Source organism: Phocoena sinus, chromosome 7 (assembly GCF_008692025.1).
Source record: "Phocoena sinus isolate mPhoSin1 chromosome 7, mPhoSin1.pri, whole genome shotgun sequence".
Classification (NCBI taxonomy): domain Eukaryota; kingdom Metazoa; phylum Chordata; class Mammalia; order Artiodactyla; family Phocoenidae; genus Phocoena; species Phocoena sinus.
The window spans coordinates 82,471,187-82,494,940 of NC_045769.1; the positions used below are offsets into that span (position 1 = coordinate 82,471,187).

General features: G+C 45.2%; 1 protein-coding gene across 1 annotated transcript in view; it reads right to left on the bottom strand.

The window, feature by feature from the left end:
* Window positions 1-23,754, bottom strand: part of KIF5C (kinesin family member 5C) — a 166,156-nt gene that overhangs the window by 79,344 nt on the left and 63,058 nt on the right. The window contains exons 4-10 of the mRNA XM_032638533.1: window positions 17,152-17,256; window positions 11,172-11,220; window positions 10,849-10,904; window positions 9,873-9,960; window positions 5,377-5,501; window positions 2,636-2,740; window positions 2,116-2,264 (exon numbers count right to left, since the gene is read on the bottom strand). Of these exons, the coding sequence (XP_032494424.1) occupies window positions 2,116-2,264; window positions 2,636-2,740; window positions 5,377-5,501; window positions 9,873-9,960; window positions 10,849-10,904; window positions 11,172-11,220; window positions 17,152-17,256 (677 nt within the window). The remainder of the gene's footprint in view (window positions 1-2,115; window positions 2,265-2,635; window positions 2,741-5,376; window positions 5,502-9,872; window positions 9,961-10,848; window positions 10,905-11,171; window positions 11,221-17,151; window positions 17,257-23,754) is intronic.

Here is a 23,754-nt window from a genome sequence, read left to right on the forward strand (position 1 = left end):
TAACTGACCCCAGAGGGCTGTGCTCATCAAGGTCCCTGATCAAGCAGCCCACATGGAAGAGGCTGTGGGTCAAATGATATAGTCTCGGTCCTATAACATCCTGCACATTTAGATATTTACTGGCTGTGTGGTCTCAGGGGCAGGACCTAATGGCTTGGAGCCAAAGCCTCAATTTCATCCTCTGCACAAAGGGGAGAGATGCCTACCTGATAGAATTTCTATGAGGATTTTGACATGCCTGGCACACACCAGTTCCTTTAAAAAACTGCTAGTGGGCTTCCCTGGTGGCGCAGTGGTTGAGGGTCCGCCTGCCGATGCAGGGGACACGGGTTCGTGCCCCGGTCCGGGAAGATCCCACATGCCGCGGAGCGGCTGGGCCCGTGAGCCATGGCCGCTGAGCCTGCGCGTCCGGAGCCTGTGCTCCGCAACGGGAGAGCCCACAACAGTGAGAGGCCCGCGTACCGCAAAAACAAAAAACGAACAAAAAAAGAAACCAGGAGAGATGGGGCAGGCAGGATGATCCCCACAGTACTCTATGTTTCCCATAAACAGATACAGGTTTATAGGTATTCTGTGACTCTTAAGAAAAAGTAGGTGTTATCCTACTGCAATCCATTGACCTAAGTATTGTACTAATCAAGGAAGTGATCTGAGAGGAAGTAAAGGACCCAAATCCAATTTAAAAGATATACTAGTTCTACAACCATTCAGTGTAATTATTATTTATTTAGACATCCCACAGGTGCCATGACTGGGTAATTCTATGTTCTGTTGAGGGTTCAGGAAATGACTGGGGTTTAATGCAGTTTAAACAAGCCGTAACAATCTCCCATTCAGAAAGCCGACCACCATCTGGCCTTTCGCTAGGCATCTTAAACGATTTCTCAGGCATAACCACACAACACACTCCCAGGAGGAAGGCAGAGGGAGTGCTCCGTGCATAAGGCAGCTGGAGCCCGCAGAGAACTGGTAACTTGTCTAAAGATCACACAGTTGTTTGAAGGGAATGACAGCAGTAGAATCCACAACTCCCAACCTCAGGTTCAGGCTCAGCCCATTGAGCATGGAAGATGCTCAGATGGCCCCAAGCCACAGCACCCCAGCACTCTGGGAACTAGCACCTGAGGCAGCCATGCAGGGAGGATGGGGCTCAACACCTGGAACTGACAGACCATGACTGAAGATCAAGAAAGGAAGGAATGAACTAATCCATACCCATGAATGTTGTTGTAGGATTACTTTTTTTTTTTTTTTTTTGCGGTACGCGGGCCTCTCACTGTCGTGGCCTCTCCCGTTGCGGAACACAGGCTCCGGACGCGCAGGCTCAGCGGCCATGGCTCACGGGCCCAGCCGCTCCGCGGCATGTGGGATCTTCCCGGACCGGGGCACGAACCCGTGTCCCCTGCAACGGCAGGCGGACTCTCAACCACTGCGCCACCAGGGAAGCCCTGTTGTAGGATTACTGTCTGCCCTTGCTGCCTACCTCGTAAAATTCTCAGACATCTAGGAAATCTCCTTCGGACATTTCTGAAGGTGAGAAGAGGGTGGCCACCCTGCCCTTTCCTCAGCATACATGCTGCATCTCCTACCCCCAGGGTAAGTATCAGTATTTCTTCTCCCCACCCTTTTATATTTATGCAACTACTCTACAATCACCTAAGTTTCAGTTATTCTATCAAGCAAATTTGCAATGGATCCCAAATACTGACGTCCTTACTGGTAGTAGTGGAACCGCTAATCATACTACCAGGACTGGCAGTTACCAGTCGAGTTATATACACTTGAAATCCTGTGAACCTGAGAGACTTAACTGCGTGACGAACAAAAGTAACACTCCACGGAATAACCAACAATCACATCTATAATAAGCTTGAGTTGTCTTTTTTTCAGCATCATACCTTTGAGAGGCATATTCCTACCCATTATTTTAAAACATAATTGTTCCTTTGGCCTCAATAAATGATGTCTCAAGTTTACAGGTCACCTGCTAGATGCAATTTACTAACAGGCTGCTTGCTTCCCCACTCTGTTCCCTCTCTGACCCTAGCCCCTCGCCACTCACTCCTAACACCTAAGACCCAGCTCAGAGCATAGGTTACGAGAGGCCACGCCCACCTTTGTCCAAACATTAGCGTTGACTTAGTCTCAGCTTCATTGAATACCGAGGGAGAACAGCAAATAACGATGGTGGTTCTACAGTTCCCGCCCAGAGAGTCCTGAAGAATCCTAGTCATCTTGCTGTCCCGGTATGGCACGTGTGTTTTCTGTTTAGGAAAAGAAAAAAGATTGGTTGTTACAGCCCATTCAAAGAGAAAATACAGAGGCAAGCAAGTTAGTGATGGGAGCTGGGCTTAGAAACATGTGAAAGAAAAACCTGTTGCCTGGTCTTTGGATCTTGCCAAAGTTTACAATGCCCATTCCGGGACCACCCGGGTCATACGAAATTAGCATCACCATTCACACATTTTAATGGGCTAGATTTCCCAGCAAGCAGGGCATCCACAGCCAGGATTTCCCCCTGTCCCTTTCTGAACAAAAACAAATGAATCTCTGGGGTGTGTGGCAAAGAGAGTACACGAACTCAAAAGGTGACTTCTCATAATATCATTGAATAGATGGGGACAGGATCACTTACTGTCCCTTCTGCCAAGGCAGAGATCACGTTTCCAAGAGCAGACAAAGACTTATTGATATTTTTAGCTTCGTCGAGAACAGCTCCCTCGGCACCAGTTTTGCTGACCTACCAGAGAGAAGAGAAAACAGTGAGTTGTACAGGACAGCAAAAGCACAGAGGAGAAAATTCCAATTCACAGGAGGGCAAGCGGGGAGGAAGGGACTGACGTGAATCCTCCTGGAATGCAGGGGAAAATAAAGGTAAGTAAGAATCACGCTGATAAAACCTTCCCTTGTACCTGAGGCTGGGGATTTGTTCTCTCCTTGTCATTTTCCTCTCAACTAGGTTTTAGGGGGAACAGCTGAGATGCCTCAAGTGTAGAGCTGCGGATGCTTCCCAGGGGACATTTGTCCAGGGACACCAGGCTCCAAAAGTGTTGTCACTACAGAAAGGCTGGGGTCCTGCGAGACTGAACCACAGTCTACATGCCCAGGAAGCATTAAGAGAAAACACGGTCCCAGCCACAATGAATGCACTATTGGGAAAACGTAGATTACAAGCTCCAACTTCAAGCAAAGGACAAGAAGTGGTAGGGATGGTTATCCGGACTCTCTGCTCCTTCCCTACTTATTCCCATAGCAAGAAAAAAAAAGGAACAATCATCCAAAAGGAAAAATACTCGACAAGACATGTAAGGCAAGAAAATGTACGTTACATAGTGAATTTGTCTTTTTTCCTCTGCAGTTAGAGGGACCATGCACCATTCCTCCTCGGCTGTGTTATTACTGGTAATTTCCTATTTACAGCATTTGCTCTAGGTAGAAAGCAGTTCACAGATGCTAGAAAAAAGGGAACTCAACATGACTCATAGCTCTGCTGACTGGACAAACGACACGGCGGGGAGCGGCTGCACTCTGAAGAAAGAAAGAAAAGCAGGGAAATGATTTTAAACTGTGCGAAGATGGATCTCAATTCTGTATAAAGGAGAAACTCCCAACGATAGAGATGAATGCATGTCCAAGGGGAGATTTTTTTCCCAAAGAAAAATTCAAAGATTTCTCTGGAAATCATGTGTGGGTCCCCTGCTTACAGATGAAGAAATCACAGAGCTGCTGTGTCACAAGTATTAATAGTAATAGCCTATTCACAAGGTGTTGTTTAAGGTGCTTTCACACTTGAGCATCTTAGCTCCATGAAATATGCGAGACAAGTACAATCACCTTCCTTTCACAGACAAGAAAATTTTGAGCTCCAGGGATGTCAAATTGCCCACCCAAGGGAAGAACACCATTTAAGAAAGACAGGACTAAGACCCAGAGCTCTGTTCTACTAGATCACACTGCTACATTCACGTGGACACATCTAAAGCAAGGAAAACAGATGTTAGCACAGGAAATGACGTGCAGGACCACAACTTTAAAATGCCTCATAAATATCATAAGTAATAACCACTGACACTGTGCAGGCCTCCACTCTCAACTGCCTGCATTAAGCACTTTTCAGCTGCATTTAGGCCTTAAGTACTCATCTCTGTGCTCTAAAGGGAAAGGGGGCGAGCTTGGGAAGAGGGAAGGGGTCACTGGGAGCTTTGTCTGGACCCATACAACAGGTGCGGCAGCAAAGCAGATGCTAGTTGCTAATGGCCGGTCTAGAAGTGAGCAATGCTGCTCTCTACTCCCGTTTTGGTGGGCATCTGTTTAAAGTTACAAGCCTGGACCAGTTCGATTTTCGACTGCCAACTAGGAGGATACGTGTGATCTGCTCAAGGCTGTACAAACGCGGACAGGAGGACAATCCAAGTAGCCATTACTCACACGGACGTTAGTGCCCATAACCTGGCGTCCAGCAACTCAGCGGTGGGAGCAATAAGTGGGGATCAATGACACAGTTTGGGAGACTGACTGAGCTTCAGGGCCGGCCCTGATGGGGACAGTTAGCACAACATCAGAGATGAGGGAGGCCACATGGTATTGTGCACAGAGACTTCCTCTGTGATGTTGTCCGAGGTGGGCAGTGCCCCCAGCCGGGGTGTGGCAGCAGGAGCCTCTGGTGGTGCTATGGAAGTGAGGCTGGGAGGGCAGAGGGGAGTTTCTGGGAAGCCTATTCGGTCTGGAGTATGGCCTCAGCCAGTGCCTGGGAGAGCATGGACAGGGTATAGATGCCAAAAGAAAACCCTCACAAAATCAGAGAAGGGTCAGGGCTTGTGACTAAAACACTGGCTCCAGGCCCCGTAGACTGAAGGGAGTGAGGCTGCCCACATAGAACACGGTCAGTTCACGCCTCCTGCAGAGAGAAGCCGGGAAGGCAGGGAGAGCCCCACTTTCCAGATCTTCTATCAGCAAACAAACCTGCAGAGGCAGGTCTGCCACATTCCAGCGTCAAAGCCCCTTCCTGGCCTATTTGAATCTGTTAAAACACAGAGATCTTTCCTGTTCTCAGAAGTTCACGTCCCTCCAGCATTTGTGCCGCTGCCTTTGCCAGGCTAAGTTCACACCAACACTCGCCTCATGTCATCATCAGGGTCTATTAGGCATAAATCAGGTTGGCATTCAAAACACCTCCTGTGACATGAATAGGGGACTTCAGGACCAGAAAAGAAAGAGCAGAGAAATGAAGGTTAAATTTAATAACATCTTAGCACAACATCGGAAACTTTAAAAGCTCTTTAAAACCAGGGAATAGAAAGACATACAAATTATCCCATTGCACATTGAAGCAAATAACGGGGAAACTGTGGATAATACAAATAAAGAACCAATTACCTTTTCGCTCCCAGCCAAATCAACTAGATAAAGCTTCCCACTGAGTTTTTTTTCAGTCTCTACATTCTCTTGTTTAATATTAATCAGGAAGATACTGTGACTTCTAGAGCTGTGTTCATTCATGTCTGAAAAGGAAAACAGTTTACTGGTCTACAAAGAACATATAAATTTAGGTAGCAAGCATCTCAATAAAAAACACAACAAATCATGCCTAATAGCTCCATTTTTTGTAAGTCCACTCAATTTAAAAAATTACCTGAGACCATTTCTCCTGCAAAACAACGCTCACTCTAGAAATGAAAGATTTAAAATATTTTCACGTGGCAAAGAAATTAATCTAAAAATCGTGGTCAGTGGTTTAAGACAACAGAGTCTCGAGCTCTGCCTGAAGCCGCTATCCTCCAACACGCCAATCCAGCCTACCTCTCTCCTTGAAGAGCTCAAGTCTTCTTCCCCTGCCTCATTTTAAGTCCCTCAGCCTTTATCATTCTGACTGGTACCTGATGTATTCCATCTTCTTCATGTGTGTAAGCCTTGCCTTATCAGTGATATCATAAGCTTTCTTAAGGAAGAATTATGACTTTCTTAAGGAAGGATTAAGACATACATTTCTTCTATAACCCATGCTAGGCACATAGAAGGCCTCAAAGATGAAATAGGCTTCATTAGGACCAAGTACCAAAAATAAAAATCTTCTTGGACCCTGGTCTTTGCTCACCAGGCAGGCAGAGACCCCAGTGACTGTTTTACTCAACCCCACTAGCAATTATTTCTCAAAACTATCTAACCAGGGGCTTCCCTGGTGGCACAGTGGTTGAGAGTCCACCTGCCGATGCAGGGGACACGGGTTCGTGCCCCAGTCCGGGAAGATCCCACATGCTGCGGAGCGGCTGGGCCCGTGAGCCATGGCTGCTGAGCCTGCGCGTCCAGAGCCTGTGCTCCGCCATGGGTGAGGCCACAACAGTGAGAGGCCCACGTACCGCAAAAAAAAAAAAAAATCAGTTGCATTATATATAACAATAATGAACAATCCAAAAAGGAAATTAAGAAAACAATTCCATTTAAAATTAGAACAAAAAGAATAAGATACTTAGGAATAAACTTAACCAAGGAAGTGAGAGGCATACACTGAAAACTATAAAATGTTGCTAAAAAAAATTAAAGAATACACAAATAAATGGAAGGATAATCCTTGTTCTTGGATTAAAAGACTTAATATTATTAAGATATCCATACTACCAACAGATTCAATGCCATCTCTATCAAAATCACAATTATGTTTTTTGCAGAAACAGAAAAGTCCATCCTAAAATTCAGATGAATCTCAAGGGTCCCTGAATAGCCAAAACAATCCTTAAAAAGAGCAGAGTTGAAGGTCTCACACTTGCTGATTTCAAAACTTACTACAAAGCTATGGTAATCAAAACAGTGTGATATTGTCATAAAGGTAGACATATAGACCAATGAAATAGACAGCCTAAAAATAAACCCTCACATAATATGGTCAAATAATTTTCAACACGAGTGTCAAGAGTGACCATTCCATGGGGAAAGGACAGTCTCTTCACCAAACTGAAAACTGGATATCCACATGCAAAAATGAAGTTGGACTCTTCCTTTAAGTCACATACAAAAGTTAACTCAAAAAGGATCAAAGACCTAAATGTAAAAACTAAAACTATAAAACCTTAGAAGAAAACATAGGGGAAAAGGTTCATGACATGAGATTTGGCAATGATTTCTTGGATATGACACCAAAAAACACAAGCAACAACAGCAACAAAAAAGATAAATTTAACTTCATCAAAATTAAAAACTTTTGGGCAGGCTGAGCCTGCACATCCGGAGCCTGTGCTCCGCAACGGGAGAGGCCACAACACTGAGAGGCCTGCGTACCACAAAAAAAAAAAATAAATAAATAAAAACTTTTGTGTGTGAAAGGACACTATCAACAGTGAAAAGGTAACCCCCAGAATAGAAAATATTTGTACATCATATATCAGATAAGGGATTGAGATCCAGAATATGTAAAGAACTACTACAAATAAACAACAGCAAAAAGTCAAACAACCCAATTTTTAAAACATGGCCCAAGGACTTGAATAGCACTTCTACAAAGAAGATGTACAAATGGCCAATAAGCATATGAAAAAATGCTAAAGATCACTAATCATTAGGGAAATGCAAATCAAAATCTCAATGAGATAGCACTTCACACCCATTAGGACGATGATTAAAAAGAAAAGAAAAAAAAAACAGAAAATAAGAAGTGTTGGCAAGGATATGGAGATATTAAAAGTCTTGCACACTGTTGGTGGGAATATAAAATGGTGCACCTGCTATGGAAAACAGTATGGATGTTCCTTAAAAAATTAAAAGGAGAATTACCGTATGATCCAGCAATTCTACTTCTGGGTATTTACCCAAAAGAACTGAAAGCAGGAAATTGAACAGATATTTATAAATACCTCCATGTTCATAGCAACATCATTCACAATAGCCAAAAGGTAGGAGCAACACAATGTCTATCTGTGGATGAATGGAAAACAAAATGTGGTCTGTGCATACAATGGAACATTATTTAGCCTTAAAAAGGAAGGAAATTCTGACACATGCTACATGGATGAATCTTGAGGACATTATGCTGAGTGAAACATGCACGTCACAAAAGAACTTGTATCATTCCACTTATATGAAGTACCTAGAGTTGTCAAATTCACTGAGACAGGAAGTAGGGTGGTGGTTACCAGAGGTTGGGAGGAAGGAGTATAGAGGGTTATTATTCAATGGATATGGAGTTTCACTTTGGGATAATTAAAAATTCTGGGAAAAAAATTCTGGAAATAGGAAGTGGTGATGGTTGCAAATATTGTGAATATAGTTAATGCCACTAAATTGTACACTTAAAAGTGGTTAAAATGGTAACTTTTATGTTATGCATAATATAACAAAATAAAAAACAACTTACCAGAATGATAAGAAAAATAGTAATGTTCTGGATGAACAGTTCTGAACCAGGGGGCCAAGATGGACTGTCAGGTATATCATGAATAATTCATAACTAACAATAACTTAAGAAACAGTGAAAAACTTCTTTACAAATGAGAGATGCTATTAGTATAAGAATATCAGTCTTACATTCTTTCCTATATGCGTATAAGCAGAAGAGAAAGAAGTAGAGTTTAACCTACACTGTATACAGGTCTAGGCTCACCTATGAAACTTGCCATGTATAGGAATATCATCTGATACATTTGTGGGGGTAGGGAAACAGTTGAGAATTACAGTTCTGGACCAAAGGATCATAGCACCAGTCAACCAAGCAAAGCTTGACTCTCTTCTACACCATGCAGGGAACTCACTACCTCTCCAGGTAGGCTTTACTTGGGGCAGCATTAAGGACTAGAGTTCTTCTTGTGATAGGTTAAAATCTGCCTCCGTGTAGCTTCAACAATTCTGGGTGGTCTACTCATTCAGATCAAACAAAGCAAGCTGACTCTCTTTCTTAATGTCAGCACCTTGAAGGTATTATGAAGAATATGTTCAGAAACACTGCATTGCCCATATGCCCTCCCCAGATATTTTTCTCTCTTCAAAGCTAGAAATCCTTCAGGGACTTCCCTCGTGGTCCAGTGGCTAAGACTCCATGCTCCCAATGCAGGGGGCCTGGGTTCGATCCCTGGTCAGGGAACTAGATCCTGCGTGCCGTGCCGCAACTGAGAGCCTGCATGCCGCAACTAAAAGATCTCACCTGCCGCAACTAAGACCCGGCACAGACAAATAAATAAATATTTAAAAAAAAAAGTTAGAAATCCTTCATTCTTTCAAGTCCTCTTCACATGAACTCACTCTCATCTGTGCACACCTCATCTGAATAAGACAGACAGCCCCCATCTTTTCATGGAAACTCTGCTGCTCTAAACACCACGTGACCTGCTTCCCTGAGACGGGCCGAGGAAGGCATCGCAAGGTAAACCAGCTGACCTGACTATGTTTGTTACCAACAAGGCATCACAAAGTTTACAGTCAAGCTCCCGTTCCTCCATGTCTTTCTTTTCCTTGTTTACAAAGGGCAGAAATCTAACATGGTTTCTTTCCATGCGTATGACTGGCCTATAGAATCTGTTGGTTTGGATTTTTTTTAAACAATAACAGAGTTAAAATAAATGAACTTAGAAGCTTACTTTCTTCCCCCTTTAGTTGGTTGGTTGGTTGTTTACCCCAGTGTTCAGGCTTAGGCTGTTACCAGGGCCCAGAGAGTGAGTGTCACCCGACATTTCCAACAGGCCCCTGGACAGCAGGAGGCGCTGTTTCCCAGGACCTGCCCAGGCCCGCTGGTACTGCTTACACCCCTGTGTTTTGAGTGCCTGTTACTGCTTTACAACCGCCTTCCCCTTCATTATTCCATTTGGACCTCATTACCCCCACCCAACCTGGTTGGTAGGCAGACGTTTGTGTCCTAAGTTAGAGGGGAGGAAACACCACCCCAGGCTTACTCGTTACAGCCACGTGGCGGTTTGCTTTGCCTTCATCTATCACGTCCATGACCTCCTCGGGGCTTGACACAAACCGCTCGGTGCACCCCTGCAAGACAGCCAGATCAGGTTGGTCATGGAAAAACTGAAAAGCAACATGACTTTGAAACAACTAAACATTTTCCCACTTCTCTTCTAGAGCTGCCAATCCAGAGAAAGGCTGCACTGTCGACCCAACAACTTTTCCTCCTCGCCTAGGGCTTGCAGTGTACATTAAAAAGAAGTCTGGGGCTTCCCTGGTGGCGCACTGTTTGAGAGTCTGCCTGCCGACGCAGGGGACACGCGTTTGTGCCCCGGTCCGGGAGGATCCCACATGCCGCGGAGCGGCTGGGCCCGTGAACCATGGCCGCTGAGCCTGCGCGTCCGGAGCCTGTGCTCCGCAAGAGGAGAGGCCACAACAGTGAGAGGCCCGCATTCCGCAAAAAAAAAAAAAAAAAAAAAGTCCGAGCAAACGCTAGGAAACCCAGAAGTAAACCACAAAATAAATGCCAGATTTTAGGTACATATCCATACTCATCAGCAGTGGAGACAGAAAATAAAGAAGGAAACAAATGACGGAAAAAGAAATCTTGCTTTGCCTTTCAATCTAGCCACCAACTTTAATTAGATACTGAAGTTGTAGACATAATGCTATGACAGGCTTCTCCTAAGTGCAAAGCATGAGCAATTGTACTCAGTACCAAAGCCTCTTTAAATGTGAATAATGTTCAGTTCTCCAGTTCTTACCTCATGTGATTTGACATCTGTGATATACTTACATAGAAACAACTGAAGAAATGGAAAGTCAGTTTTTTTAACCAGATGAATATTAAATATAAGGAACATGATTAAATATCTATATGCAGTTTATAAGGTAATATTCTGGGCATCTCACGTAATAATTATGACAGTGATTGGAGGGAAATCAATTGCATCATCAATCAAGTTTTCCTCATACCTTTACGTACGGGACTCTGTTTTTATCTTCATGAACAGCCAAGTTTGTCTTGGATACTACAGAGATGATAATGATGACATGCAAAGAAGAAAACAAAAGTTAAAGACCCTGTATTGGAGAAAAAATCGAAATTGTTACAGAAGATAGGTAAATCTAATCACTTTGCAATGACTCAAGTTAAAGCTTTGGCTGAGAATAAGCAGATAGCCTGAAGGCGATAGAACATCTCTATAAATTCCTTAAGCAGAAGTGCTGTACATCATGCCAACCTTTCTGGACTTCAGTTACAGAACAAACAAAATACAAGAATTCGGGTTACTCACCATCGAGTAAGTCCCTGATTTTGTCCAGGTAGATTTCAAAATAGGAAACCTGATTAAAAACAAATTGATTTTGAAACAGAAATGCCACCCTGTATTTCAAAAACATCATTATTAGAACTCGTAAAAGCTTTTTGTTATGCCACGAAGGGTAAGAAGAGCTCTACAAAGTGAAGATTCAGAGTCTAGAGGGCGGAGCCTCAGCCCACTCCCCTGGCCTCCTGCTTCCTGCTTGTCAGCTAGCTCTACAAGTCCCTGCTCAATGGGCCACTCTCCATCCCCACATCAGAGTTCCCTTCACTTCCGGCCAGGTGTTATTTACATCCTGTGCTAGACAGCCTTATAGGAGGACTCTACCTTTTCACCTTAGATGAGCACCAAGCAAACTTCTAGGTATGACAACAGCTAGAACAGAACATGTCCTTTGCAAGTAACTGTCAAAAATCAGTAGACCTGGGCTTCCCTGGTGGCGCAGTGGTTGAGAGTCCGCCTGCCGACGCAGGGAACACGGGTTCGTGCCCCGGTCCGGGAAGATCCCACATGCCACGGAGCGGCTGGGCCCGTGAGCCATGGCCGCTGAGCTTGCGCGTCCGGAGCCTGTGCTCCACAACGGGAGAGGCCACAACAGTGAGAGAGGCCCGCGTACCGCAAAAAAAAAAAAAAAATCAGTAGACCTCACCTCAGGCATGACATTAACAGCCTCTTCAGACCAGGGAGGGAGCATGTTCCAAACATTCACATGAAGAAGGTGGGGAGGGGGATAAGGGCAGTTTGCTTGGAACTACAGAACAGTAGCAGGGAGAGAGCTGGTGATAGTGGCCAGCTTTGGGGAGCCCAGGAAGGATCTGAGCAAAGTGCAATTTAATGAAACACAACGAGCCTGTGAGGGGAAAGGACGCCTTCCAATGAGCTATTCTCAAACTTCAGTCCCAGCACTGCCTATATCAGCATCTCCCACGGCGTCTGTTTAAACTGCCCTGAACCCTACTGCAATCCTGAATCAGAATCTCCAAGAACAGGATTCAGGAATCCACTCCTAAACTCCCCAGGTGATTCTTAGGCGAATTTTGATATCTGAGAACAACTTTAACTGGATACGTGATCTTGGAGATTTAATTCACAAGTAACCAAGACCCTAGACCTCAGTGTTCCCATCTGTCAAATGAAGCCATTCGACGGGATGATATCAAAACTTCTCTCTAGGATTCTGTACTGTCTACACTTGCCATCGGCAGACCAGATCAACTGTCCTCTCCCTCAAGTTCATGGGGTTTTTTTCTTGAAATCTAAACAGAGGACTGAGCCAAAAAGGTGTTTTAAAAGTTGAAAAGTAGTTGTAAAGTTGGGATGTAACTCTACCTGTGAAATCTCACCCCTATAGCCCAGCTCTGGACCGGTCCTGCCTCGAGGCAGGGGAAAGTGAAAACTCCCTAACCCAGCACTAGTCCCAACCCAGCTCAGCCCTGGTTCATTATCTTTTGTCCGTGTCTCAGGCTGGAACCTCCTGATGCCTCGTTTCTCTGAGATCTGGGGTCCTGGCTTCAAACGCTGGAATCTGTAGCTGAGCATCCTCTCCCTAACAACCTCTGCCTGCTTGAATGTCTGTCAAACAGCCCTGTCACTGACCCTCTCTGTCACAGAGACAACTACCTGACCTTTGAAAGACCTACTGCTCTGGAAACCTCTCCCTGTGGCTGGAATCCTGGGGTCTGCTTGGCCTCTAACCTTAGACATTTCTAACCCAGCCCTTCTGCAGCCCACTCAATCCTGGTTCCAAACCATTTTATGTATTTCAGAATTGTCTGGTCTTCATTAAGACTTTTCTGTTATCTTTGAGATCCTAAGCTTGTGCCCTTACTTCCATAGGTTACAGAGAAAATTAATGACATCCAAAGACCAACTGTGAACTACATATTAGGAAATCTGGCAATTAGAATCTTGTTCATTTAATATAAGTAGAAAGAGAATCCTGATTTATTAGTTTCTTTTTACCATAGCAGATAGTGGCTGCTTTGGGGTGGGGGGTTGAATTTTCTTATTTTTGTCACCTCAAGTACTTTGTAAAACCAGATGGAAGAAAAACAAATAAGCACTGTTTGGCACTAGGAGAAAGCATGTTCAGAAATAATGTTTAAAACCTCTGTGAGACCAGTCAGAATGGCCATCATCAAAAAATCTACAAACAACAAACTCTGGAGAGGGTGTGGAGAAAAGGGAACCCTCTTGCACTGTTGGTGGGAATGTAAATTGATACAGCCACTATGGAGAACAGTATGGAGGTTCCTTAAAAAACTAAAAATAGAGCCACCATATAACCCAGCAATCCCATTCTTGGGGCATATACCCTGAGAATACCATAATTCAAAGAGTCATGTACCACAGTGTTCACTGAAGCACTATTTACAATAGCCAGGACATGGAAGCAACCTAAGTGTCCATCGACAGATGAATGGATAAAGAAGATGTGGCACATATATACAATGGAATATTACTCAGCCATAAAAAGGAATGAAATTAAGTTATTTATAGTGAGATGGATGGACCTAGAGACTGTCATACAGAGAGAAGTAAGTCAGAAAGAGAAAAACAAATACTGTATGCTAACACATATATATGGAACCTTAAAAAAAAATGGTTATGAAGAACCTAGGGGCAGGACAGGAATAAAGACACAGACATAGAGAATGGACCTGAGAACACGGCGGGGCGGTGGGAGGTGGGACGGCGCAGGGGGAAGGGCGGGGGAAAGGGTAAGCTGGGACGAAGTGAAGGAGTGGCATGGACATATATACACTACCAAACGTAAAATAGATAGCTAGTGGGAAGCAGCCGCATAGCACAGGGAGATCAGCTCGGTGCTTTGAGACCACCTAGAGGGGTGGGATAGGGAGGGTGGGAGGGAGGCTCAAGAAGGAGGGGATGTGGGGATATATGTATAGCTGATTCACTTTGTTATACAGCAGAAACTAACACAACATTGTAAAGCAATTATACTCCAATAAAGATGTAAAAATAAATAAATAAATAAAACCTCTGTGGGACTCACTTTAAGGAAGAGATTTTCAATATTGCCTTAATCAAGCCTCTTTTTCTTGTTTAAGCCTGTCACTACTCAGTTCAAAATAAGAAGCAGTCAATAACGAACCTGCTCATTTACAATTATTATTTGTGAAATAAGACAGCCTAACTACAAATGCAGGACAGGAAGCTGGACTGTAAAATTCAGCCCTAGACGTGAGTGTTCTTCCTCCTCTTCTTCCCCTTCATGCTGGGGCTATTTTTATCTTAATAAGATTCTAATATGAGACCTTATTTTGAGGGCAATAATTGGTTTAACATCTTACTCCAGGATTATCCCATAAGAGCCCTATAGTGGTTTAAGGTAATTTAAACGCAAACAGCCTTAAAGATGCACTAAGCTCCCAAATCTTGATCCCATCAAAGCAACAAGTGTCTGTATCCTCAGATATAAAGAAGTCTAGCAAGGAGGAGAAGCTGGCTTCAGCCAACAAAAGGAGCTGTAAAGAAAAAGATATGCCGGATGTACTTTATAATTGGGCAAACAGTTTCTGACTTGTTTAAATATAATTTGGGGAAGGTACACAGCAGAAATAAGTAAAGGTGGAAATTTAATACAATGGAACAGGTACTGCATGTGGGGTTGGTCAGATCAAGAATCTAAATCTCAACTCTGGGGCTTCCCTGGTGGCGCAGTGGTTAAGAATCCGCCTGCCGGGCTTCCCTGGTGGCACAGTGATTGGGAGTCCGCCTGCCGTGCAGGGGACGCGGGTTCGTGCCCCGGTCTGGGAGGATCCCACATGCCACGGAGCGGCTGGGCTCGTGGGCCCGTGGGCCATGGCCGCTGAGCCTGCGCGTCCGGAGCCTGTCCTCCGCAACGCGAGAGGCCACAACAGCGGGAGGCCACAACAGTGAGAGGCCCGCGTACCACAAAAAAAAAAAAAAAAAAAAAAAAAAAAAGAATCCGCCTGCCAATGCAGGGGACACGGGTTCAAGCCCTGGTCCGGGAAGATCCCACATGTCACAGAGCAACTCAGCCCACGTGCCACAGCTACTGAGCCTGCGCTCTAGAGCCCGCGAGCCACAACTACTGAAGCCCGTGCACTTAGAGCCCGTGCTCTGCAACAAGAGAAGCCACTGCAGTGAGAAGCCCGCACACCCCAACAAAGAGTAGCCCCCGCTCACCACAACTAGAGACAGCCTGCGTGTAGCAACGAAGACCCAATGCAGCCAAAAATAAATAAATTAAATAAATTAATTAAATCAATAAATCTCAACTCTGCCGAGGACTTGATATGTCACTCTGGCCATCTGGCTCTATATCTTTTTTTTTTTTTTTTTGCGGTACGCGGGCCTCTCACTGTTGTGGCCTCTCCATTGCGAAGCACAGGCTCGGGACGCGCAGGCTCAGCGGCCGTGGCTCACGGGCCCAGCCGCTCCGCGGCATGTGGGATCTTCCCAGACCGGGGCACGAACCCGCGTCCCCTGCCTCGGCAGGCGGACTCAACCACTGCGCCACCAGGGAAGCCCCTGGCTCTGTATCTTTGAACTTCAGTTTCTCACCTCTAAAATGATGGGCCTAGGCACCTGGGTCCCAGCCTTCAAGGATGATCAGCCTCTTGGTTGATCTGCTCACCTCCAAGTCTGCTAACTGCCCCTTTCTCCTCCACCCCCTTGTCAAACCTGTCCCCAGTCACTGTGGCAGGGACCCTACCAGCCATGTGCATCCTGGACACAGCTGATCGGAGTCGGGAGCAGGGGGTACCTACTGGAGGCTGGGCCAATGGGCACCTCCCCAGGGGAATGATGAATTGGAAATAAGGGAATGTAGAGCAGGAGCTGCCATGCACCCTCTTTCCCATACACAGAAAAGAGAAAGATGGTCTGAAACACGGGAAAGAAATTAAGCAAGAGGGTGGGGATTAAAGAAATTAAGAAACGTGGGGACTGTGATGGAGATGGAGTTACTTTTGGGGGTAATGAAAATGTTCTGGAAGTAAACAGTGATCATGGTTGTACAATTTTGAAGATATCCTAAAAACCATCAAACTGTACACTTTAAAAAGGTTAAATGTATGGTATGTGAACTATATTGCAATTTTTTTTAAGTTAAAAAAAAAAATAGGAAAAGCAGAGCCTGGATTTCTTACTTCTCCACAACTCCCCGCCCCCATGCCTGCTGTCAGATTCTGTATCTTACAACAACTTCCTCTATTTGCTTAAACAAGTAGCTTTCAGTCACTTGCAAACAAAGGCGTTCCAATGAATATACCCCTTCTACCAAATGTTATGAATTCACAGCTATAGTTGAGAGTAGAAATCTCTCTTTCAATTCAAATTTAAGCCAGAACATAGGTTTGAAAAACAAAAACAAAAACAAGGAGGAAAAGAATTCCCTTTCCTAACATTTCTCAGAAAGTGCTCCTCAAAATACTAGTCTGTCATCCTCCAAGGAGGGTAAAGTATGTCCACAGTCAAATAACATAGTAAATATAATATAGTACATGTCCACTTTGCAGAACTGCATCACACGTTAGCATATTTAAGCTTGGGGTAAGTTTAACATTGTTCAAGAAAGCATTTTCCCAGCTAATTTGACCACATACGCCTTTTCCATCGTAGCCCACTGAGTAATAACATGAGGGATTGTATTCCATGGAACACACTTTGGGAAATGCTGTCCTCACCCAATCATGGACACAGGCCAGTCAGATCTACAGAAATCCACAGGGTAAAGGGTAGAATTCAGACAACTACCAAGATGATTCCATCCTAGAAAGGGCTTTGACTTTATCTCAGGATCTCCTCAGTATTAGCCTGAGTCATTAACTAATAAATATGGTTCTGCTGATCACAGGAATGTCACTTAAATTAGATAAAATCTTCTATGTATACATAAAAGAAAAGCAAAGAAACACAATCTGGGACTCAGTTTCTTCTCTTGGGACTCAATAATAGCACTTACCTTGATGTGGAACTCCAGGTTCTCGTCCATGGAATAGATGTGGTCAAAGATGTCGTGTGCGATCCTTGGGATGATGCCCATGAGTTGAGGGTCGTGTAGCTTCCCCTAGGGAGTGAAAAAGACAAACACAGGGAGCTAAAGAGTGCTGGGCGACATGTGAGAGGGAGAGAAGGGACCGAACCTGGGCTTCTTAAACAGGACTCCGTGGAACAGGGAGCACCACGCAGGACTGCCTGCTCCCTAGGAGATCCACCCGACCTACCAACAGACCGACAGTTAGCGGGGTAACTCAACCGGGCAGGGGAGAGCATGTCCTGCTGGCCTTGAAGGCCCCCAATATCCCCTCGTGCCGTCACTGCGGGCAGCAGATCAGTGTGTATGTGGGTGAGCGTGTGGGTAGGAAGGAGGGAAAGGGAGAAAGAAAGAGGTTACCTGTGTGACTGTAACATACTAAACGTGGGCTGTGTTTCGGAAATTTTACAAACTGACCAGAACCTGCAAATCCAAGTTAATCTGCCTTAATGAAATCACCTTGCGAGCTGATAGATACAGTTTCATTCACATCATCGTTGCTCAAAAATTTCTAAGAAACTTATGCTGGAAATACCTTCAGTAGCACTTGACACACCAATCAAGAAGATCCATTTTATCGATTTCTTTTTAAAATCTGTAATTCCCAGCCCGAGCTGTTCCAAATAATTTTTGGCTGTTTCTAATACATAAATCTGCTTATAAAATATTCTCTTATTATTTCCCGGCCTTTTTCCATTTCTATTCATTTTACCTAAGGTGTGGATGGATCGGTGAATGTTTCTGTTATTTGGACTATCACTAAATCCATTTTCAAGATCCAGAATTTGCCACCTCTGAAGAGTTTCAAAAAGAGACAGCATAGGACCTGAAAGCAATTCCTAAAGAAGAGTTCTAGAAGTGTTTCAAGCAACAGGCTTAGCAAGGACCTCGGTGCACAACTCCCAGAGAGCCTTCTTCATGCCCACACCAAAGGAACACTTAAAAGTTCTGTCACGGGTTAAACAACCCGTCGGCAAACACACGTCTAAAGTGATTGCCAGCAACTGTCTTCCCAGAGAATCACACATGCCTTTGAGAAGTTCTAAAACTCTAGGAAGAAACGGAACTGGAAGCAAAGCCAGTCTGCTCTTTAGTTTTCCAGGGATGCTCAACAGCCTTTACAACTTTGATGAATACATCTTTGTTCAAAATCTGCCCAATACCTGCCAGATCTGCTTTGTTTTCCTCAATCAAGTCCTCTTTTTCTTTCAGAGGTTCACTGCCTAGTGCTTCTCTAACAAGATGACTTCCGAGCCAACATTTGAATTACCAAAAGCAAGAAGTTGCATGAACCCTGGCACTGACTACAGGCCACAAAGCACTTTCCATTATGAGTCCTCCTTCACGCACCTGATTCCCGACCTTCCACTCTGTTCAAAGGAAGAGAAAAGCCAAATTCAGACACATCTGGCCTCTGGCTCTTACTCGGAAAACAGGTACTCTTCTGGAATGCCTCATCTGCTAAGGACCCTAAATCATTTGATGTGTTTCTATTGTTTTTTAGTTTAACTGTACACTCCCTAAAGGCAGGGTGGCCAGTGCATATGTATTTCCTCCCACTGCTTATGATACTTGGTATAGTATCTACTGCATAGAATTACTGTAGAATTTAAATTAAACAGGGTTTCCCTGGTGGCGCAGTGGTTGAGAGTCCACCTGCCGATGCAGGGGACGCAGGTTCGTGCCCCGGTCCGGGAGGATCCCACATGCCGCGGAGTGGCTGGGCCCGTGAGCCATGGCCGGTGAGCCTGCACGTCCGGAGCCTGTGCTCCGCAACGGGAGAGGCCACAACAGTGAGAGGCCCGCGTACCGCAAAAAATATAAATAAATTTAAAAAAATTAACTTAAACGGTATATATAATGTACTTAGTGACAATAAATGTTGTTATTCGCTCATGATACATTCTCTCAAGAAGTTGCTGGGGTTTACTTGACTTGAAGAGTCTGAAAACATGTTTCCACCCCAAACCATTCATATATATATCTAATGAAAACAAAACCAAATCACTGGTTTTGTTTTATGATGGCCTTTTGTTTTATGTTTTATGATGGTCTCCTAGATCATCATAAAACATGTAACAAATCAAATATTGGACCCCACCTGCTCTGGAGTATGGAATTCCCTGGCAGAAATGGTACCTACAGTGAAAACACAGTCAAATGCGACACCACTGGGCCAATCTGACTCAAGAGGGTCCAAAGAGTGCCCTCCACGCTGCCACCCAGAGCTCTTTAATAATTCATCATAATCCTTTAGCTTCTCTTCAGTGGCCCACAGCCAAAGAAGAATTATCAATAATCCAAAAATCATTTATAATTGACTCAAATCTGTTTCCCTAGATGCTTTCCCTTTCAACGGATTTATCTTCCAATCGATTCCGGGTGCACACAAGTATTGACATCCCTTGTTGGCCTTTGGCAGGGTAAGAATCAAGGCAGAGCCAGGATGAGTCTGGACACTTCCTGTTTTGTTGCCCTGAAGACCCAACGCGAAAATCACATGACAAGGAGCACACGTTCATTTGGAGAACACCTAATAATACCCCCATCCCCACAGTGACACAGGGATGTCCAAGTCTACCACAGGTTTGGGGGCTGGGATGCTTGCTCTAGCTCATAAACCCAGGAGTGGTGAGGGCCTTTATACTCAGTACACTAAGGCTGCCCAAACAATCTGTGTGTGTGTGTGTGTGTGTGTGTGTGTGTGTGGTGTTAATGTACATGGTGTGTAGTGTGTGTATGTGTGGTATGTGTGCGTGTGGGTGTGGTGTTAATGTACATGGTGTGTAGTGTGGGTGTGGGTGTGGGTGTGCGGTATGTGTGGTGTGGGTGTGTGTAGTGCTGACTTCTGTGGTGGTGATGTATGTAGTTTGCGTGTGCTGTGGCTGTGTGTTCATGTAGTGTGTGTGTCTGCAGTATATGTGGTGTGTGCAGTGTGTGGGTGTGAGTGGCATGTGGATGTGTGTGCAGGGCTATCGATGGGTGGTGGGTGTGTGGCATGGAGGGGTGTGGGGTATGTGCGTGGCGAGGACGGATGTGTGTGGTGTGTGTATGAGACAGAGAGGTGTTCCAGAAAGGTCTTCACTGCATCTATGTTGACTGCTTTGCAAATGAAATGCACATGTACACATACAATAAACAGTCACCTCAGGCAATAAAAGGTGGTCAGGAGGCAAAGAGCTATAGAAACTCAGAGAACAGAAAAGTCCCTTCCAGCTGGGGTGATATGGATGGCTTCCTTGAGAGACACCAAATCCTGAGGGATGAGTAAGATTAAGGACGGACAAAGAGGATGTGGGCAGAGGAGAGGAGATGGGAGTAAGAGAACAAAGGTAGGAACTGAGAGAACAACGACAAGTTTAGTCGGCTGGAGCATCAGGGATGGACTCGAGGGGAATGTCCCACTCTGTCTTCTCGTTTCTCCCAGAAAGCAAAAAGAAGAGACATTTTAATGCTTGCATCCTGTATAATCCTCTTCAAAAACTTCCCACTTCTGAAGGTGGCCTTCTCGGAGCACACGTGAAAGCAGAAAGCAGACCCAGGCCACTGGCCACAGAACAAGACTTCCTTTGTTCCAGCCCCAGTGGCCGCCTCAGCCTCCCAAGCAGGACAGAGTTTCCTGAAACACTTAAGATGGGAGAGCAGGGGGCCTGTCAGCGCAAGGGCACCAATGCACTCAGATAGGCTCATTAAAAATCACTTGGCAACTCCTCACAGCAGGGCAGCCCGCACCCTTCCAGGGCCTCCAGGTGTCCCTTTGGGCAGAAGGAAAAACACTGTGTGTCTCCATCCATCTAAATCCGTGTGCAGAACAGGGCCACAAAGTGAGGCACGGGGCCGAGAGAAGCCCTTCCCAGCCTCCCGCGCTGAACAAAGGCCCAGCCCTCTCTTCCCCGGGCAGCCGGCACCCAGGGACCTCTCTTCCAACCCTCCCCTGAGCGCTGCCTGCCAGAGCCCAGCCAGGGCCCAGTGCACCAAGGGTCCTATGGAGCTTAGCACCAACACTGCCAAGTATTTCCTCTTTGCACTGAAAATCCGCCTGAAACGCGCCATTTTCAGAAGCTAATCTTTCCAATTTTATGTCGGCTCATCTGTTTGTTCCCCTCAGGAGAAGGTATGGAATCACCATTGGATGTCAGACCCAAAATGGAGGGGATTAAAATGAAAAACAGCTTTTATATGTGACACTTTCTGTCCATTCAGGGAGTTAACAGCCCCTTGCAAAAGCCTTTAAAGGATCACAATGTGTAATGCTGAATACATAAAATCCTCCTTTCAGATGGTGAGAGCCCTGCGGGGTTTTTTTAAAATTTAATTGCATTCCAGGATCTTGGGTTTCCTGGTCTCCTACAGTCTCTGGATTTCAGCTTGGGGTTCCTCCTTTCCTCTGTTTTCCTCTAAAATATCCCCTACCTTTTCTCCGACCTAAAATCACCCAACAGAAAGAGACAGATGAAGCGTGTGTAGGGAGTGAGAAGGTGCTCGGAAAGGACCCACAGCCACCCCTCTCCTTCCTCCTGTGGGCCTAAGCATGTGATCCTTCAAAGTCACGATGAAGAAAAGCAGCTCATTACTAGCAACCTTTTAAAACTGGCAAGGATGGAAAGGAGACAGAATTTAGGCAACTGTTAGAGTGGCCCGCACAGAATCCCATTCCCTTTAGGTCCCGTGGCTCCCTCTGGACCCACAGCACTGCTCCAGGAGTTGCGTGGCTGACACCGTGAGTCACAGAGGGCTGGCGATGCCCTCGTTTAATAAGACGTCTCCAATTTTAGTGTGAAAGAGCTGGCATACCTCTTTGCCATCTCCTCACACCCACCTACCCCTGCCATACACACAAAACACAAACTAAGGTTTTACTCTGGGGACAGGTCTCTCCTTTGATAGTTTACAATTTAAATTTCTGACATTTAGCAAACACCTTGTATTTCCCAAAGACGAATTAATCCCAAAGCTTAAAAGGTCACTCATAGAGGCATTTTTGTAAGATGTGGGGGGATTTTAAATATAGCATTTTTTGTATTGTATATTGTGTGGTAACTTTCCAAAGAACTAAGGAATGATTCCCTCATGAGAAGCCATCTCTTAATCAATCAATCAATCTCTCTCTCTCTCTCATGCCTTATGAACCATGAAGAAGGTTCTGTCCATGGTTACGTGGAACTTAGGAAATGTATGTCACTGCGGCTTTTCTAGCACCTAGAAGGTTAAGGGTCTGGGGCCCAGGAGGAGAGACAGGCGAGGGGCCAGAGCCGGAGAGTGGGGACAGCCGTGCCTGTACCACCATTTCCAAGGAGTACTGCAGTAGGATGTGAGATGCAGAGAAGAGAGACAGAAAGGCTCAGGTGTCAGGAAACAGTCCTGCTCCGTCTAGAAAAGGTGGCAAATAAACCTCGTGCTTCCTTTAATCCGTACAATCTCTGAACCACTCTGTCTCCAGCAAAATGGGGGGGAAGCGAGTCAACACAACAGGAATGAGATCCCCAGAGGCACACCCCACACTTGAAGTTGGTGTGAACAGAACATCAGAGCCCTGAGGATTTTAGCCTCGAGCCTTTGAAATCTCTTCTTCAATAGCAATGATTCATAAGCTAAACCCATTCTGCAGCAGCGTCTCAGTGACATTCCCAAGAGTAAATGAAAAACATAAGCTTGAAGGATTAAGGATTCATCTTACCCTGTTGCTTGTAAGCTGAATTCCCCAAACTTCCTCTGTGTCGTTTCTTATAATAACTGCTCTTCACCTCTCCTCACCTGTCAGGTGGGCCCAGCCTTTAGAAGAATTATCCAGCCCCAAAGGCCACATAGGAGTCCAATCCATGGCAAAAAGCAGGAAAAGAAGAGGTAAAGGGGACCAATTTTGTCTGCAGGCGCGCCTTGTCTGGAAGACAGCCTGGAGCCACAGAGCTCCAGGGCTAACAGTTAGAGCTGGTGTCACACCCTCAAGTGCACAGAGAGGCCAGGTGTGTAAGTCTGCGGGGAAGGATGCTGAACACTTGCTCACAATGTGCGTGGAGGGCCCAGCCCCACAAACGTGGGTCAGCCAGGGCCACCATGAGGCTATCATTTTCACAAATACTTTATCGAAGCCTTCCTAGGTGACCACCATGGTCCCACACAATAGCAATGTGAGTAAAAAGGTGAACAAGACATTGCAGAGCACTGCTCCAGTGAAGCTTACACTTTATATTATGGTGAAATTTCACCCAGAGTTGCTAAATCTTCAGCATTTTCAACCAAAGTTGGACACTTAGAATTATTTGAAACCATCCCATTTTAAACACTGCCTGCGATTAAAAACAAACAAAAAAAAAAACCACAAAAAACACTGTGCAGGTCAAACAAAAATATGTCTGTGGGCTGCATTTGGTCCACAAGCCAACTTCTCTCAACCTCTGACCTACCATTTTTCATTTATTCAGAAGAGACTCACCTCCCCAGAGGCCCTTCTTAGACTAAATGATTTTCACAGCAGACTTTCTCAGTAAGATTGGGGCAGCAGTCCACAGGGATACTCACACCACTGTTTAG